Source organism: Equus caballus, chromosome 1, assembly GCF_041296265.1.
Source record: "Equus caballus isolate H_3958 breed thoroughbred chromosome 1, TB-T2T, whole genome shotgun sequence".
Classification (NCBI taxonomy): Eukaryota; Metazoa; Chordata; class Mammalia; order Perissodactyla; family Equidae; genus Equus; species Equus caballus.
Window position 1 is genome coordinate 30,265,245 of NC_091684.1, and position 18,707 is coordinate 30,283,951.

At 47.7% G+C, this 18,707-nt stretch overlaps 1 protein-coding gene across 1 annotated transcript; it reads right to left on the reverse strand.

Annotated features, from left to right (window-relative positions):
- Nucleotides 1-2,203: 2,203 nt before the first annotated feature.
- Nucleotides 2,204-17,871, reverse strand: SCD (stearoyl-CoA desaturase). The gene is made up of 6 exons (XM_001500364.5): nt 16,833-17,871; nt 16,022-16,304; nt 12,259-12,389; nt 10,554-10,759; nt 8,843-9,075; nt 2,204-6,313 (listed from the first exon to the last, which is right to left on the reverse strand). Exons 1-6 carry the CDS (start codon nt 16,857-16,859, stop codon nt 6,114-6,116), a joined length of 1,080 nt encoding a protein of 359 aa, XP_001500414.1. The 5' UTR covers nt 16,860-17,871; the 3' UTR covers nt 2,204-6,113.
- Nucleotides 17,872-18,707: the final 836 nt, after the last annotated feature.

Sequence of the window (18,707 nt, forward strand, 5' to 3'; positions counted from 1 at the left end):
TGTTGAAAAACTATTCTTTCCTTATTGAATTGTCTAGACATCTTTGTCAAAATCAATTGATGAGTTTATTTCTACATTCTCAGTTCTATTCCATCAATGTATATGTCTGTCCTTATGCCAGTACTACACTGTCTTGATTACTGACGCTTTGAAGTAATTTTGAAATCAGGAAATGTGAGTCCTCCAACTTTGTGCTTCTTTTTCAGGTTTCTTTTGGCTATTCTGGGTCCCTTGAATTTTCAAATGAATTTTAGGATCAGCTTGTCAATTTCTGTAAAAAGATATGGCAGCTGGAATTTTGATAAGGGTTACATTGAATCTATAGATGAGTTTGGGGAGTATTACCAACTTAAGTCTCCCAATCCATAAACATCAGATTTCTTTCCATTTATTTAGGCCTTCTTTAATCTTTTTCAATAATATTTTGTAGCTTAAAATCTACCATTCTTATGCACTTCTCTTGTTAGATTTATCCGTTTATCTATTCTTTTAGACGCTGTTATAAATGGAATTCTTTTCTAAACTTTGTTTGCATATTGTTCATTGCTAGTTTATAGAAATATAATTGATTTTTGTATGTTGATCTTGCATCCTGCAACTTTGCTGAATTTATTAGCTCTAAAGTTTTCTGTGTGAATTCTTTAGGATTTTTTTATATACAAAATCATGTCACCTGCATACAGAGAGAGTTTTACGTCTTCCTTTCCTGTCTGGATGCCTTTTATTTCATTTTCTACCCTGACGGACAGTTTTAGGAACTAGGCTGTTTCTTCCTTTAGGGAAGAGGGAGCAAACTGATGGCCACTGGACATCAGGAATTTTATTTCTATGCTCTTCTCCGTTATTATCTTGTTACTTTTTATCTTTTTGTCCCATGGTTAAATCTTGATTATTAAATAGAGCCTTAACCTCTTTATACCTCCCTATACAAAGCATGGCAAAAACAAGGGTTCATTTATTTTGCCCCCAGCTCTTGTTTTACAGCTCCCCCTTGCAGGTATGCTCACTACTTATTCCCGTTCTCTTTCAATCTTAAATTCAACTGAACCTATTGGTCAAGCTCTGAGAGCTCTCCCCTTTCCTCTTCCTTCTTGAAACTTTTGTAGATAAGAATAAGAAAACAGCCCCAGGAGAAAATAATATACAAAATACAAATTGTCTGGTGGAAGCATAGAAGTATATTTAATCCGAGGGAGGGCAGCCAGGCATAAGACAGGAGGAAATGAAACGGAGCAGAGCTGAGTGAGGAACAATTGTTTAAAGTGGATGCCAGTTAATGGGAAACAAAGCAGAAACCTGCAAAGAGAGTGCAGTTATAGAACTGAAAAAATAGTCCAGCTTGAACATTTTAAATAAAACCGTGGGAACAGGGTGAAAAGCCAGATATTAATCGATGAAGAAAAGGCTGCCATCAACTTACATTACTGTCTGGCAAGACCTCAGTAAATATAGACTTGACTTTGGATGCTCAGATATATTCCAAGAGAATCTTGCTTTTTGTCCAAGGGGAGGGCAACTTTACACTAGAAAGTGAAGTGAGCTGGTTCCAGGGAACTCTTAGAAACCTCACATTGTCAAGGTGGCCCCTGTGGAAGATGGAGTTTCTTCCAACTGTAAAAAGTCCACCTTCTCTTTTCCACATGAGGATTCTCAGTAAAGCCTTTCCTGCCTTATGATCATGAGACCCTCTCTAGTCCAGGAATTTACAAACGTTCCCTGGGATTGTTTTTCCTATCTTTCCACTGTTGTTAATCAGCATCTTCAGAAAGCTATTTTATTGCCAGGAGGGACTACATTTTGGAGGAATGACCTGGACTGAACAGCCTTGGGGGCAAGGTAAAGAACTGCTTTCTCAGAGTGTTTCTCCTGCTGCTCTCTTCCTCTCAGGATCTCTCTTGTGGGTCCATGTGACCATGTGACATACAAGAGACCTGGCATCTCCCCAGGGCCAGGGTGCCAGCTGGTGTAAATGTTTGATTTAATGGCAGCAGACTCCTGGTTTCCTGCTGCCAAGGCTGAGTTTAACCTAAAGTTACCCTTAGGAAGGGCAGGGCGGGTCACTGGGGTATGAGTCAGGCATGGGAGCTTTGACTTCTTTTTCACTCTTAAAGGTAGAGGAACAGGTCATAGATAGGGTGGTGGACCAGAGAGATAAGTCCCAGGAGACTGAATCACAGCCAAAAAACTCCCAGACAGAGTGCAATCAGATTCACTTCACTTTTATTATGAACAAACACAATCTCAGATCAGTATAACTAGCTTCAGAGTTGATATTAATAGAAATTATTCCAAAATTATTCTTAGGTCACAAATAACTACTATCCCACATAAAAAGGGAAAAATCCCACCCAATCAAGGAAAAAGTATCCTGTGTAAGCTTCCGTGACAAAGAGTTTACACATTCTTGAATTTTGTCTGGCTGGTTATCCACCACTTATCCAATGGATTTCCTCAATCTCTCAGAGAGAACCATATAGATTAATGATAGCATCCAAGACACATGGTTCACGGTGGACACAAGCTCGTGGTGGATACTGCTTCTATAAAAATACTCAGGACTTAAGAGAATTCCTCTGCTGAAGAATCCCAAAATGCTTTATAAAAAGCATTAGTCATGCCTCAAAACTGCCCTTTGAGGTAGGTCAGTATTATTATTCCCATTTTAACAGAAGGAAAACCGAGGCACATTATAGTTAAGTGACTTGCCCAGGGTCACATAGCAAGTCAGTGGCACAGTGGTAGGAGAGGCCCTGGCCTTAACCACCCACGTAACATTGACATCTTGCTTTCTTTAACCTTTCATGCTGACCCATTTGAGCTACACTTACAGAGAATACACTCAGGATACTAGCAAACCAAGGAGAAAAAGATTCCACTTAAAATGCTACAACCAGTTTTTAATCTAAAAAATTATAAATCAAATACATTCAAATTATTTCCACCCTCAATCAAATGTGGGCACTTAATAAAAACAGCCCTAAGTTTCCAAAATGAAGCCCAGAAGAGACTCCAGCAAATAGCTATACTGATAATTCTCCAGCCAGGGCCCCGTTTCTACCACCCACTTCTGTAGGCTCTCAGGTGCAAAGGAGCTCCACAGAGGGAGCAAGAGCAGGCTCATAGGCAACACCAATTCGGAAAGATGAAAGGCACCCACATAAGTTGTCAGCATATCCACAAAGCAAGGACTGTTAGAAATTCTGACTTATCAGATCTGAGTTTCTGGATCATTAGTGTATCAATTGAATTTGGCTTTGGAATCTTGAAGAGTGTTCCCTACTCAGCAGACATGCCCCTACCTACACATCCACACAAACCCTGGGGCCCTCAGCCTGCCGACCCCATCCAGTGTAGGGTCATGGTATGGATCAGATCCATGGAAGACGATTAGAATAGAAAGATAAAGTCGTTTTTGCTCATAATTTATAAAGCAGGTATCTGATGACCTGTGGAATTAAAACTACCTGACAGGCATGTCCAAGGGGTAGGTACACAGGTCAACAGATCTAAACTACAGAGCTCTTCCACTGGATTCTTTTCTACTGAGAGCAACAGCTCAGAAGACAAGCATGCCTTTAGTGCAACCTAACCCCTGTAGCCTCTATTCAATTAATACAGGAAGAAAGGCCACCCCCCCTTCCACCACTGGGGCTCAACAGTGGACAGAGCATTTGGTATTGTGCATTTCCAGTCTGAATAGAGTAAAGCCAGGCTTCCACCCTGATGACTGAGGTACAGGGACAGGAGTGGTCCAAGGTTCTCAAAACACTGATGTTGTCTTTTTTCATACCTCTTCTACACTATTGTCTGCCCTAGGCTGTGTGGTAGGGAATGCTGGTTAGTTTACTAAACAGAGATGCTGTTCAGCAAAGTTCATGGCATCTCAGATCCTAAGTCACAGCCAAAGCTCTGCAGTGTACCCTGGCTCCAGGGAACGGGGCCTCCTTCCGCATGAGGCACTTTGGGACCTGCCTTTGCTTCTTGTGCTTCCCAGTAAAGACTTGGCTCCCTCCTACTTCTACAAGCATTGCACTGTCAGTTGGGAGCACTGACTCAGGCTGGGCAGGCTGAGTGAGTAAGCAGAGGGCATCCAGCATGCTCTCTAGTTCTGACTCAGGCAAAGGAGATCAAAAACAAATCTTTTGCTCTGTGGCCGGCTCAGCAGCACAACGCAAGCATTTGGCTTGGCTGTGCCTCACAAGTGAGAGCACCTGTGCCAGGGATGTTTCCAGTAGGCTTTGCCAGCCTTGTCTTGAGTCATCAGTGTGCCTGGGGAGCACAGGGGTGTAGGTGGAGAGACTCTGGAGGCCAAGTGAAAGTGGCAGCTAGCTCAACTTTATAAAGAGAAACAGTGGTTCAATGACCCTGAGCATTCTGTCTGCAGGAGAGGGAGTTGCCTGGACGATGGCAGTAGCCATCACTGCCTCTGAATACACACAAAGGAGGCTGCCTGTCCAGAGAAAGAAGAAAACACCAGGGAGGAGATAGAACCGGTAGGAGAAAATAGACAGATAGGGTAGAGCCAGGAATCAATAATCAGGGTAGTGAAGAGATTCCTACCTCACCCCCGCAGGCAGTCCTATACTTTAGACTAGATGCTAACAGAGAAGGAATGAGTGAAGGGGTTTGACACGGAGAAGGAGCCTTCTGGTTTTTACTCATTCCCAGCAGAAATTGGAATGAATGAACTTAACATCTAACTTGTTTGTGTAACCAGCTTCCATATTAGGACACCCAATAGCTTACTCAGTAACCTCTGAATCCCCTGGCAATGTGTTCTCAGAGCCCTTCTTTTGTAAAGTTATCTCTTAGGAACTGCCTACAGACCCTGTCCCTCAACCTCTCCATCTCCTGTCCAGCAGTGAGGGGAAAGTAAACAATCCATCTAATTCCTCCTCTTCCTCAAGCACCTCCTTTTCAGAGGGAAATACTCTAAGTGAAATATTTTAATATTCCAAGCAAAGTATATATGTATATATATTTTTAAATTTGACACAACTCCACCTCCTAAAATCCTTCCTTTTTTGGAAGGCAGCTATGCTCACCACTCTTCCCACCAAGGCATTCCTTTTTTGGATGTCTGGAAATGCTGCAGCCATCTTATTGCTATGACAGCAGCTGACCAATATCCTGAAGATGGCAGAGCAGAAAGATGAAAGAATTTTGATGATTCTGCGAGCTGCTAGATTCACCAATTCTGGAAACACCAACCTCAAGACTTCTTGTTATAGGAAATAAGAAATCTTCCTGTTATTAAAGGAAAAAAAAAAAAAATCCTTCCCCACCAGAGAGCACTTTTCCTACAAACTAAATGCTTCCTCTTTATCCCCAGCCTAAGCTATATTGGGACATTGAGATTTGCTTTTGTGTTCTACCATTGCCAAGCTCCACGGCCATTCCCTACGCAGAGTCAGGAGAGAAAGGAAGCATGCTGTGCGGTGGGGCCTGAAGTCCTCAATAGGCAGGCAGCTGTGTGTCTGATCACAGCAGGAGCTTCTTGCCTTGTTTCCCACCTCACCCCATCCTTACTTAATAATACCATGCATGCTAACTCTCTCCCCTGACAATTTACCTGCCTTAGAAGCTTCGTGCCAAATAAAGTTATTTCTCCATTCCATCTAGCAAAAGCCTGGGCTGAAGATAATTAATAGGGGCCTTCCCAGAAGATTTTGTCGTATCTCTAGCTTGAGCCACCTACCTTGATGCTCAGGACAGCTCAAGGAAAGAGTTATCTGGGGCAAAGACCACTAGTTTTGGACTATAAAAAGGTAATCTAAGCTTTGGAAGCTGGATACCCACCAACGACTGGCCAGCTGCTTGCTTGGGAGGCACCAAGCGGGGAAGAGAAAGGAAGATGATAGGAACAAAGCAAAGAGAAGAACGATGGGGCTGGAAGAAAGAGAAGATACAAGAAGAAATAAGAATATCAGCTTAGCATCACAAAGGCAGGGTTGTTGGCTTTCAATACTTTTGCATTTTAAAAGAATACTGTACTGGAATGGGTTAACGTCATCACCTTTAGCATCCTGGTAGCATTATTCAGTAGTTAATAAACAGAACATTAAACCTCTGCCCAGCTGGCTCTTGGAAAAGGAACCTAACGGACCCAAAACTCAGCCACTCTTGTAGGTTTCATCTCCAGTTCTTTTAATCTTGGCCAAGATGGCAGCCTTGGATACTTTCTTCCGGTCATAAGCCAAACCGAGGACAGCCATGCAATCGATGAAGAATGTGGTAAAGTTGATGTGCCAGCGGTACTCACTGGCAGAGTAGTCATAGGGAAAGGAGTGGTGGTAGTTGTGGAAGCCCTCACCTAGAATAAAAGCAAGAAGAAAAGTTACGGCGCTACACTGTGGATTGCTGTCTTCCTGATCTTGGCACGTCAGTTACCTTAGCAAAGTACTTTAAACTTAGTAAAAACCTGCTGTTGTTGAATGAATCCAGTCTCTTCTACTCTGAACCAAATAGATTTCCCAAGAGGCATCTTAAGAAACAATCTGGAAGACCCTGGTCACCCATGGCTCTCTGGGGGCCTTTGTGGGAGGACTGCAGTTTCTCTCAGAGGATGACTAGAGAGAAAGAGCTACGTCTGGGAATGGATTTCAGGTTGGAAAACTCTGGAACTTTAATAAATATTGATCTGAGACCCTAAAGGCTCTGTGTGTATGTGTGCTTGCATCAGTTAGGGTGGGGAGAGGAGAGTCCAGAATGAAGAACTTTTGCTGTGTTTCTTATGAAGGTGAGCGAAGGAGTACACTTTTCCCCACTGCACTGGTACTGTCTTCTGAGGGTGGAAGGTACCAAGAGAACTGGGCAGCAACAGCCAGCAGTCAGAAGAATGGAGGCCCAGCCCAGGGCCTGAGTTCCTCAGCCACTGCTGGTTCAGTGTGGACTGCTCTGGCTTCAAATTCCTCGAGCTTGGACCCTGGTGTGGGGGGTGATGCTGATAAAACAGAAGCTCTCTGAGGGAAAAGGAATCAAAATGCTTAGATATTCCCTCTAACCTCTGAGATGAGCAGTTCACTTTGCTGGATAGAGGAAAGACCAAGAAACTTTGGATTCAGGATAATTTCTATAATGGGTAAAGCTCTGTCAGCTCCACAGACAGAGTTCTCCAACCCTTGGCAGAACTCATCTTTCTGAACTGCATTCAACAACAACCATCCTGACCCTTATGAGGCTGGGGAAAGTCGGGTAAAGAACAGCTAATAAAAGAGTGCGCTGAAATACAGGGCCAGTGGTGCAATGGATCATGCATCTGACTATGGGTCAGAAGAGTGCGTTGAGCCCTTTGAAGATAAAAGAACCCTAGTAGAGTAGTAATGATATTAATAACAAGCAAGTGAAGGGAGTCCTGCAAACTAAATGACACCATCCAGAGCACCGCAAAGTATGTCCTCTCTCTGCCGACACCTGATTATCCAATGTGAATTGAGTAGGAGGATGGCATATCCCCAAGGCGAAAGGTACTGACAGAGGATTGCTAATTTCCATAAGTGGCTTTTCTCTGTACAAGTACTACGCTTATCAGATTTAAAACAGAATCAGATACACACATAGCCAAGAGAGAAAAGAAGAGGAGGAAGGTGAATGGGTAGAAGGACAAGACGTTGCAACCAGGGCGAGATAACAGCTCTAGAAAGGCTCAAGGGAGGAGATCAGCTCCGGCAGACAGAAGATGAGCATGTGACTGTGGGGGAGGTAATTCAAGAAGAAAAAGATTAGAATGGCTGGGGAGAGAGCTGCAGGAGAACAAAGGGTGAGGTGAGAAGGGAGCGGAGCAGCCAGGAAGGAGAAATGACTGAAACACAGTCAAACATTGGCAGCCACTCTGAACTGATGGTCACAAACAGGCTGGAGCTGGGAAGCCCACTATAGATCCATTGGCAGGAACAAGACAAATCTCATTCCAGAAATTTCCATTTCTATGAAAATCTCAGACTTCTACAGCCTAGGTGATTTGTTTCAAACATGGTTCAGAGTAAGAACGTGCACAGTGGTAGAAGGTGCCTGAAAGGAGGGGGAGACGCGTGAAAGTTAAGAGATGGGAAAATTGCCTTTAGTACAGATAGCAAAGATGGTCAGGGTTGAGAATATAAAGGAAGATTTTAACGAGAAAAAAGTGAGTGTTAGGTCATGGTGCGCAGAAATATGTGGAGCGGTGAGGCTGCCTGCATGTACTGCATGAGCGATAGCACTGCTCGCTGGTGAGGAAGAAGATGCCACTGCGTCTGCTTAAGGAAAACTAATTCCAGATCTTCATCAAAGTCTACAGTTAGTTGAAGAGTGACAAAAAAAAAAAAGAGTCAGATGGTAGAACCCTGTTGTCTTAGACTCTGCCTGTTGGGACCAGAAAGAGAGAGAGAAATAAATTTGGAAATAATCAGTGTTAGATCAGTGAGCAGGTACTTGGAACGAAAGTGTTTTATTGGGGGTTCCCTGAGCCACATTAGGAGTGCGGGTGTTCCTCACACAGAATAGAGGTGGAAGAGAGAAAAACAGGAGACAAAAAACAAGAGTGGTAGGTGGTAGTAAAGGGCCACCAACAGTTGCTTTGATGTCCTTCCTATTGGCATCACCAAGCAATAAGGCTTGGCGTACAACTCAAGTATGGCCCATCTGAATATAGTGAGGAGATAAAGGCATTGCTAGTTTTCACCCTTCCGTTTTTACGTAATACTTGTTGCCTGACTCTCAAAGATTTTCTTATATTGCCCCTTAGTTTTAGAGTGGGAACAGATAGAGGTCATAAAAACAGGTTAATCTGGTTTTTCTGGCTGCTAGCTTAATACCCTAACCAGCAGACCACTAGATGTGGTCTTGCTGTGGACTGCTGACTTACCCACAGCTCCCAGTGAAACCAGGATATTCTCTCGGGGGTTAATGGTCTTGTCGTAAGGACGATATCCGTAGAGGTGGGCAGCACTGTTCACCAGCCAAGTGACATTGAGCACAAGAGCGTAACGCAACAAAGTGGCGACAAATAAGCTGTGTGGAAAAGTTTCACCCCAGAAATACCAGGGCACAAGTGTGGGCAGGATGAAGCACAGCAACACGACACCGGGTTTGTAGTACCTGCACGGAGAGACGACAGGCTGAAGTCAACGGAGAGGGCTTTCAGAACTACCTGATTTTCCGCCATCACAGGGTTGGGCTGTCTTTTTCCTTCTACAATGAGTACAGTGTGGTAGACAGCAGAGCAAGAGGGATTGGGATGGGAAATCTTTTGAGAATGTAGTATTATTATCTCACTTTTTAGTTGAGATCATGAGGGGTGAAATGACTTTTCTAGGATCATACCACGAGGAACGGGTGGAGCAAGGATTGGACTGCTTGTCTCCTGACTCTAAACCCATCGCTCTTTTTTACTATAGCATCATACCCTCTTGGTAAGACAGACGAGGTCCAAATTACAAAATAATAACTGAGTTGTCCTTCCCAGGCTGTTATTCCATTCTGCCTCCGGGCTCCATTCTCTTTCCCGCCAGTGCTCTTTGCAGAATTGATGTTTAGGGTCTTGCCTCCATGTCCTGCCAGCCACCGTCTAATCCTTCCTCTTCTTCCTCAGAGGTACGGGGCCTTGAAGCCTGCAGGTCTCCATCTCTCTGGAGGCCCTATCCCGTCCTTCATTCTCCCAAACGTAGACCAGGCCAATGTCTTTCTAAGGAAACTGATTTCCTACATCCCTTCAGCGGTCAAGTCTTATACTCTTATCTCATTGGTTTTCCCTGCATCCAACTCCTTTCCCTTCTCGCCACTGCTTTCCTAGCATGGAGTCTCATTACTTCCCAACTTGTGGCCCTGCCTCTCATCTCTTTGGATGATGGTTTCTTTCACCTGTTCTGAGAACGACCTTTTAAAGCACACCTCTGACTATGCCACATTCCTGCTCAAAAAACTTTCAATGTTTCCTATTGCCTATCGAATTAAATCCTAAGACTGCTTTTAAGACTCCACAAGAATGGCATCAATCTCTGTTTCTTGTCTTACTGCCCACCACACCCTATACTTCAAGCAAAAGTACTCTGCTCCTAGGACGTGCTTCATGCTTTAGCTCATTCTCTTCTTTCTGTTTGCACAGTCCCTCCCCACACACACCTGTGAAAATCTCCATCCATCAGTGGATTCCAAAGCTTCTTTCTTCATAAGTCCTTCCTTGATGTTCCCCACTATGCAATCTCCCTCCCCATTGTGCCTCTCATTGGCACAGAAAATATTTTGCCTTGTATCATAGTTATTCAGATACTTGGCTTTTCCCTCCACCCAACAGGCTACAAACTATTGAAGGTAAGGACTATGACACATTCATCTTTGTATCCATGACTGTCTTAGGTCAATAAACATTTGTTGAATTTAATTGGTTTAATTAAAGATAGCTCAGAGAGAAAGAAAGAGCAATAGTCTATGGCTATGGGCTGTTAAAAATTAAGGTTTTAAATTATGATTTTGAACACGCAAACCCAGTAAGTTCTCAGCTTATGTTTCTAAGTCCCAGGAGAATAAAGGGGGCTCCCCAGACCCCAAGTGCCCAGCTCCATCATCACTTCACTCACCTCCTCTGGAACATCACCAGCTTCTCGGCTTTTAGGTCAGATAACTCTAGCAAAGCACCTTTCTCTTTGACTGCTGGGTGTTTGCGCACAAGCAGCCAACCCACGTGAGAGAAGAAAAAGCCACGTCGGGCATTGTGGGGATCAGCATCTGTTTCTGAAAACTTGTGGTGGACACGGTGATCTCGGGCCCATTCAAAAATGTCATTCTGGAGGGAGAGAGAAAGGAAATGGAGGCTTGAGGAGACACCCTCTTAAGGGAATTCCAATGGATAGGTAGCTTCAAGCGTCCAGGACTCTCAGCCCAACCTCACAAAACACTCAGGAGCCAGGGCTCCAAAGGAGGAGTCAGGGAGTTGCCTCCTCTCCCCTCAACGTGCCACCGAAGCTTAAGTGGGAAAGCAACTTAAAGTCCCAGGACCACATGAAGGCTTCCTCTTGAAGGTTATATGGTGGACAGAATAGAAGCAGATCACACAGAGCTCAGATAGTTTTATTAGGAAAGAACATTTCAATTCTTCAAGTAAGAAATGCTGGAAAAGGTCCTCATGGGATGCCTAACCCCTGGGCATGGAGAACATGAGGCAGGCAGCTTTGTGTCCTAGGGTCCTAGTTGTGGATGAAGCTGCAGGGAGCTCCATTCCAATGCCTCAGTAAAAGACACACAACTCAAGGCCAGGCATATAAAGCATGATCTTGACCACATTTCCAAATGACCTCTGGGTTCCTCTGGGACCCATTCCATCCCTTAAAGGACATGCCAATATCTTTTCTTTCCCTTTGGCCCACAGGGACATCAGGAGGCTTTAAGGTATAAAGTACTACGACACAGATGATATGCAACTGTGGGAAGTACCTGGGATCGTGCCATGAAAATGGAGACCAGTTTGGTTTTCTTCTTTTTGCTTCCTGCTCCAAGCTAAGCCCCACCCCAAATGCTATCCTTTGCTCATTGCTACCACTTAACTATGAATTCTTTTTCTCCAATTCCCTTCATTCTATCTCTGCTATAAACTTTCTGCCTCAACAAACCTCAGTACTTGACTTAGCCAGTCTGGCAGCCCAATATAGGACCCCAGTGTTGGTCTACTTAACCTCTCAGTGACATAATTTCTTCATCTTAAAATGGGGGAAATCATAGTACCTACCTCCTAAGACCTCCTAAGACTCTCCTGAGGAATTAGGGAGGTACTCTGTGTCAAGTGCTTAGAACAGTGCCTGGCACATAGTCAGCACCATAAAAGTGTTTGCTCTTATTACCTGAAAGCAGCAGAGTTCATGAATCTGTGAAACATCAGCTTCAATCCCACTGTGGTCGAGTCCTAAGATATTCACCCAAAATAGTGAATTTATTGTCCATTGTCTGCCTAGGAAACCAAGGGCAGTTCCTGGCTTATGCACTGTGGCCCCTTATGATGAAAGACCAAAACAGCCAGACTGTATGATAACAGAGGGACCTTAGGAGCAAAATAATCCTCTACACGGAAAGCATTTCCTATTTATCTCCTATTTCCCTTTTCCAGTGACTCAGAAGTCTCCTCATGCTTTGTGGACTTAAGCCCTGAGCCCGCACTTGAAGTGACCATAGCGGGAGGGGACAGTAAAATGGCCGTCCAGGTATTGCTGCTCTGCAGGCGCTGATCCCCATTCTGCCCCCGGATCATCGATAGAGTGGAGAAAAAAGAGCTGAGCAGAGCTGGCTTCTTACCTGGAAGGCCATCGTGTTGGCAATGATCAGGAAGAGACGCAGGGGCAGCCGAGCTTTGTAAGTCCGGTGGCTCCACAGGCGATGCGCTCCTGCCGTTACGCCAAGGGCACTGGTGAAATAGTAGAAAGCCACTGCCAGGAGAAGACAGGCGGGGGAGTCACTAATCTGGGAAAGTGTTCACGTGACGTTCTCTAGTCTGCGTTCTTTAGGCTTCAGGGGAGGGTCTGCTTTACCCTGAACTCCAGGGATACCCTGGTCTCTTAGGCCTCTTCGATTTTACCACTTGAAAAAGACCATTGCCTCTCATCCTCTCCATCTAGGAGCTGAAATAAGCTAAGGAGAGCCAGGAGCTTCAGAAAGGTAGGCTGCGGTAGAGGGCTCTCACCACCCAGCCAGTTGTCGTTCCTGATTGTGAGGGACGTTACTCCAGGTCCCACCTTCTCGGACCGTCAGCTAACCATCCACAAGGTTTTAAGGACCACAGACTACTCCTGCAGAGCTCAGCACCCATAAGCAAGGGTGGTAGTCAAATATTTAACAGCCAGGCTGTCATTGGGCACTGACCAGTTCAAAGAGCCTTAGGCTCTAGGAAATACTCCGTGGGGCTTGGAACTGTGGCTTTTTTCCAACTGGTACAAAAGCATTTCAATATTTTAACAGGCAGTGTGGCCATATCAAGGGAAAATTCGCCCTGTACCTAAGACCTAACTATACAATGTCTTCAGCTTTGACAAGTTCCTGTGTCCCTCCTTTCCACGTCCCTGTCAGCCCATACTCCCTCCGGCAAGGCTAATTCTAGACAATGGCGGGATGTGCTCAGACCCATCGGTGGAACACCCTGACATGTCCTGCCTTGCCTTCCTGGAAGCCCTCAGGCTCAGGAGGTGCCAGATCTAATCTCTAACCGGGAAGTGGGCTGAGGAGCCGGCTCCTCGTCCTCTATTCAGCAGCTCTAGGAGGCCGGGCTGAGGCCTTGGTAAAGCGGTGACTGTTGACAATGTTTCAATCCTAGGGAAACAGCTAGAAACAAAGGATCCTCAGTGGCCACAGAACTTAGTTGCAGTTGGAGGCACTACACATTGTAACAAATTGTCCTGTGTTCTTCTCCAGCCATAGACACCAGTTTCCTAACAGCCCCCTCCTCTGCCTACCCTGTCTTCCTCTTCCCTATCCTCTTCCTCTAAGGATCCCGAGGAGAGCCATGTGGCCAGAGTCTGTTCCAATGAGAGTTCTATCCGTAGTGCCTCTGCACTGTGATTACGGCTCAGGTGACTTACTGGCCTCAAGTCATGTGGTGACATCTTCCCAGATGCAGTATCTGTCCATATCTGCACCTGGAAACATGACAGTTGAGCCATAGCCCATCAATCACCAGGAAGGAAGAAAAATGGCTTTGGGCATGAAAGCAGAAGCTCTCAGCTCAGAACCAAGGAAGCTCCTGAGGTTGTTTCATGCCACAGATGTCTCTGGCAAGGGGACTCAGAAAGCACACAATATTCTAGTGTTAACAGGGAATTGCGCAAAGAACCCAGGCACTCTGATGCCTTTTTCTATCAGCTCTTCCAAGTCTGTCACATGGGAGGCCTTCTGTCAGTTGGAGATTCATTCTCTATTAATGTCCAAATTGATGGGTAAGAAAATCTCATCGCTGTGGCCCTAAGAGACTTGAGAAGTTTTGTCCCCTGGCTCTCAGTGGTGCCAGAGATCTCTCTTCAACCTTCCCCTAAGGGCTCTTCTGAGAGGCTCTCAAAATTGCTCAGAGGCATGAGAAATGCTGGAATCACAACCAGTTGCTAACTTAACACTGTCCTTAGGAATAAAACAGGAAAAGGTGAAGCTAAGCTCCTAAACCCTGAAGGTGGAGCCTCTGATCCTCCCCCCACCTGTCTTGTTCCTTAAGACAGAGGAGTTCTGATAACCCCATATCAAGCTGATCATTCGGTCAGCTAAGCCATCCACCACAGGGCCTGGGGACAGGAGTAAAACAAGTCACCATCCAGTCTCTGGGTGCCTTGTTTCTCTGTCCAAAGGCACAGCACACACCCATGGGCAGGACATCAAAAAGGTATGGGTGAGCCTCGGTTTGGGGATAGCATTCTGCCCCTGCACTAGCAGCCAAGGGTGAGGAGCAAGCAGCCGCCGCCTGGCCAAACTCCACGCTTCACGAGGCCTACAGGGAGTACTGAGGCTGGGGGGGAGGGGGCCACTCGCAGGTGACAAAACTACCCATGACACTCGTCTATTTGGGAGAAGGGCTGGAGAGAGGAGCCCACAGCCTCCCTGGGGAATCCTTATCCCCGCTCTGGATTCTGCATGATGCAGCTGAGTTTTTGCTGGGTTCTCAGACGGGTGAGAGAACAGAGGAACTGACTTCCTGCACCTGGCTGCCCACAGCAACGACACACATGTAACCTAATGAGCACTAACTTTGTTGTAATCCTGAAAAAGTCCTGTTGTCCTCAGTTTGTACCAGGAAAAAATTGAGATCACAAGAGAGGAGGTCCACCCAGTTGCGTTTCTCCGTCTGTGGCACCAAAGGGATTTCCGAAGACAAAGCTCCAGGCACCAGATCCCACCACCTTTAGACCAAAGAGGTTCAGGGGGAATCAGCTAGAACTTGGCCTACCAGCTCTTCTTCATAACTACCCTCCAAGAGTGTAGCTGTCAGCACGCACCCCACACCTGAGACTGCTCTGAAAACCCTAAAGTTGTTTTCTGGAGAGGGAGTTCTGGCTCATCACCCTCAGAGTGGCAATGTGGGGCCCCTGGGGCTTTAGAGCTCCCTGTTCCCCCCTTCCCAAGCCAGGATTATGGTGGCAGAGGTGCAAATGCCTGCAAAGCGCATGTGTGTATCCAGGGGGCAGGGCCCTGCTATCAGCCCATACCCATGGATCCCTGAAAGAGCTGAGCTAAGGGCAGGCCAGGGACAAACTGGGGACTCTCTCCTTCACTGCAGCAGCTTCAAGCCCACGGCTGTTCAGGTCTCTCTTTTCTGGCCTGGCCTGGCTGTCCCTGGCAAGTAGGGACTTCTTGGCATCAGGAGAGAAGAGCTGGAGCAGGCTAGATGTGGAGTGAGACATGAAACATTTCTTCAACCATATTTCATTCTAAGGACATTTCATTGAGTGGCATGTACAGTTCCCTGGAGACCTACGTGGGGTCATAGGGTAGTACATCTGTGTAACTTTGGTTGTCCAGGAGCCTTCATCATTCTGTACAATAAGGGAGCCAAGGGTCAGGGCAGAATAATTTTGTGGATAAGCATCTCTCCATTCCTCCCTCTTCCACCAACTCTCTTCCGGAGCAGTTTCTCCAGCGAACCCACGACTGTGCTCAGCATGTCCCCCCTAAGCCACTGGTCTAGTCCCATGATCCCATGACTCCCAGGTAAGAGTCTTGATTCCCTGGGGGCTAGCAGGGCTGGGACAAGCTGACAAGCAAATGACTTGAAACAGAAAATCTCTTTCAGGCAACACTGACTCTCTGACACAGGTCTACTCACTTCAAAGCCCAGAGCACATGGTTTCAGGGCTCCTTCCTCAACACCCAGATTAAAGGACCCTCAGAATTGACAGTCCTGCATCCCAATCCCCGCAGGCTGTGTTCCCAGCCCACTCAGCCTCTCAGGCCATGGCAGAGGAATGGCTAAGAAAACTTGGGCCCGGAGGGGCTCGTGGGTGCCTCTGCTCTATGTAAGATGCTACCTTATTAAAAGAGCGGAAGACCTGGGCTACTGGGTGAGGAGGACAAGGGGACCTCTTACCCCAGAGGTAGGTGTAGATCTTGCAGCTGGGGAACAGTAGGATCCCATACAGGGCTCCCACGTGTAGCAGAGACATAAGGATGATGTTTCTCCAAACATACTGAAACTTGGGCTTTGGGCCCTCCTTATCCCGGTAGCTCGGGTCATAGAGGTCTTCTTTCATTTCAGGGCGGATGTCTTCTTCCAAGTATGGGGAAGTCTTCTCCAACTTGCCTCCTCCATTCTGCAGGACCCTGGAGGGAGGCGCTGTGATGGTGGTGGTGGTAGTGTAGGAGCTAGAGATCTGGGGGGGAGAGGAAGCGGGAGTGAGGAGAGAGGAGGCTGGAGAGGACACGTGGAGATAGCAGGGGCCACTTCACTCCCCACTGAAGCTGGGGGAAGGGTGGAGTATGGGCAAAGACCCTGCCCGAATACCCAGGCTACCTGGGGGCTGTCTACCCCAGACGGCAGAGAGAGAAGTTCCCAGGAACTGTGCAGATAGACTGGGGAGGCCGGGGAAACCTCAAGGTGACGGAACAACGGGAAGAAGGAGTAAAACACTGGCACCCTTACCACCACACAAAGCAAAACCCACATGCACACATCAAGGTCTTGGCACGACCAGATTTTTCCTTAAAGCTTAAGAAACAAAAGTTGGGGAACCCAGTCCCCAAATTAAAATCCACATTCCCAACAAACGGAAGGCAGTACAACTCGCAAAACACGGCTATGTCCTCCGCGGTGCTCTCAACTCTCTCCCGCACCGAGTCATCGCGAAGCCCAGCCAGAGCCGGCGAGACCGCGGTCTGGGGGCCATTGCTGGGACGCTCACCTCCTCTTGCAGCAAATGGGCCGGCATCTGGGCTCTCTGAAGCTGGGATCACTTTCCCAGCGCTGAGGCTGCGGAGCAGAGTTCGGGACAGCCCGGACACAGGGAAGACTTCGGTCCCCAAGCCCGCTTTTGCGCGGGGATCCGCGGCGCTGCGGTCGGAAGCTTCCCTCGCGGTGTGCGCTGGATCTGTGTCCAGACCCGACCCGCTGTGAGGGATCTTCGCAGGCTGGGAATTTAAATACTAGAGCTGGAGTGGGTGACTGTGTCACGTATTTCCTCAGACCCCTTTTATCCGCTGCCAACAAGGGGCAAAGTGCGCGGAGTTGGCTCGCCGTGGTGCCCCCGCAAGGGAGGGAGAGGGGAGGGGACAGAGAGGCGAGGCGTGCTGGAGCCGGAGACGCAAAAACTGGATGCTGCAGACACACCGCGGCTCCCCTGCCCCTGCCCCTGCCTCTGGGGAAATGCTAATGGGCTTCTGTAGACTCTGGCGCGTCATTGGCCAAAGGGAATTTGGTGCCACCTCGTCCTGCCGTTACCATTGGCTCGGCGCAATCTGCTGTTCCCTCTGCCGCGAGCTCCTCGCTCCCCCTCCCTTCCCTCTCTCCCGCTCGGCTTCTCTTCCACCGGACGCTGGGCCTGTGCCCGGCACTCTGCGGCCTCGGAGGTGCTCGGGATCTGTCTCTCCGGAAGAGGGAGAGGACTCGGGCCGGGAATGGAGGCTGGGTCCCAGCCCAGGACTGGTCTCGGCACTTTGCGAATGGATGGGCACTGGGGAAGTTTCACAGGAAACCGTGGGGAAGCCACGGGGGCGATCACTAAGCACGACTCGGTCCTGCCTCCCCGTTCCCAGAGACGCGTGGGAGGGGAGTCGTGCCTTCAAACCCGGGGTCGGGAACAAAGGGGCCTGATGAAGCCCCGCCTCCGTCCCCGGCGAGCGCGGGGGGCTTGGTCCCCTGCGGAACAATGGCTCTGCCTCGCCCACAGCTGCGCGGCGCTAACCTGAGCCCGCTGAACTCGCTGGGCCTCCCGGCGGGCGGTCGCGCACACGCACGTAGATCCTCCTATGTGTGGTCCTGCACGCGCGCACGATGTTCAGCCGCTGGGCTCGCCCAGCGCGCGACGTTCACTGCCAGGCGCCACTGGGTGATCCCATGCCTATGCCCACTCCTCCAGAATGTGTGAGGGATGTTTTGGATATTCTTCAGATTGTCAGGTTGTAATTTTGGAATCTCCTTCATGGAAAAATGCAGGAAGCACAGACATGTGCTTTCACCCAGAGGCAGGAGAAAGGATTGTACGTGGAACAAGAATAGCTAAGAAGCATTGAATTTATTACTGCAAGCCATTTCACAGGAATCATTTGTTTTATCCTTCCCGTGATCCTATGAAATAGGTAGTCCATTATTCCCTTTTAAAGGTGAGGCAAGTGAGATATGGAGAAATTAAAAAACTTGACTGGTCACGCAGCCAGTAAGTGGCAGAGCTACAAGTTGAGCCCAGAAATGTGATGCTAGAGCCCAAACTCTTAACCCTGCTCAGAACCAGGCATCCTCGACGTGCTCCGACCTCACCGACCTGTCTCTAATGCCCCCTGCTTTTCTGGGCCTGTGGGAGCCTCACCATGAGAGTAAGCTTGAAACCAGGCAGGCTATGCTTCCTCCCAGCCTCCTTCCACGTCTTTGCCTCCTCAAATACCATCCCAGGAACCTTCCTCTGGGAAGAGGAGAAGATAGAAACTTCTGTACCAACGATCAGCTTCTCAGGAAGGCAGGCACCTGGGATCGCCTGGGTGGAGGACTACGGAGCTCCCTTGTTGGCCACTGGTCTCAGGGTCAGTCCAACCCCCTGGCCAGTCACCAGGCACTTCCATTCCAG

What these genes read in the sequence shown, in the direction of transcription:
- SCD (XM_001500364.5), bottom strand. Translation starts at nt 16,859, where the DNA reads ATGCCGGCCCATTTGCTGCAAGAGGAG. An exon ending in CTGGTGATGTTCCAGAGGAG is followed by an intron (nt 9,076 to 10,553) that starts GTGAGTGAAGTG and finishes CTCTCCGTGCAG; the next exon opens with GTACTACAAACCCGGTGTCG. An exon ending in GGTTTCACTGGGAGCTGTGG is followed by an intron (nt 6,314 to 8,842) that starts GTAAGTCAGCAG and finishes CTTTTATTCTAG; the next exon opens with GTGAGGGCTTCCACAACTAC.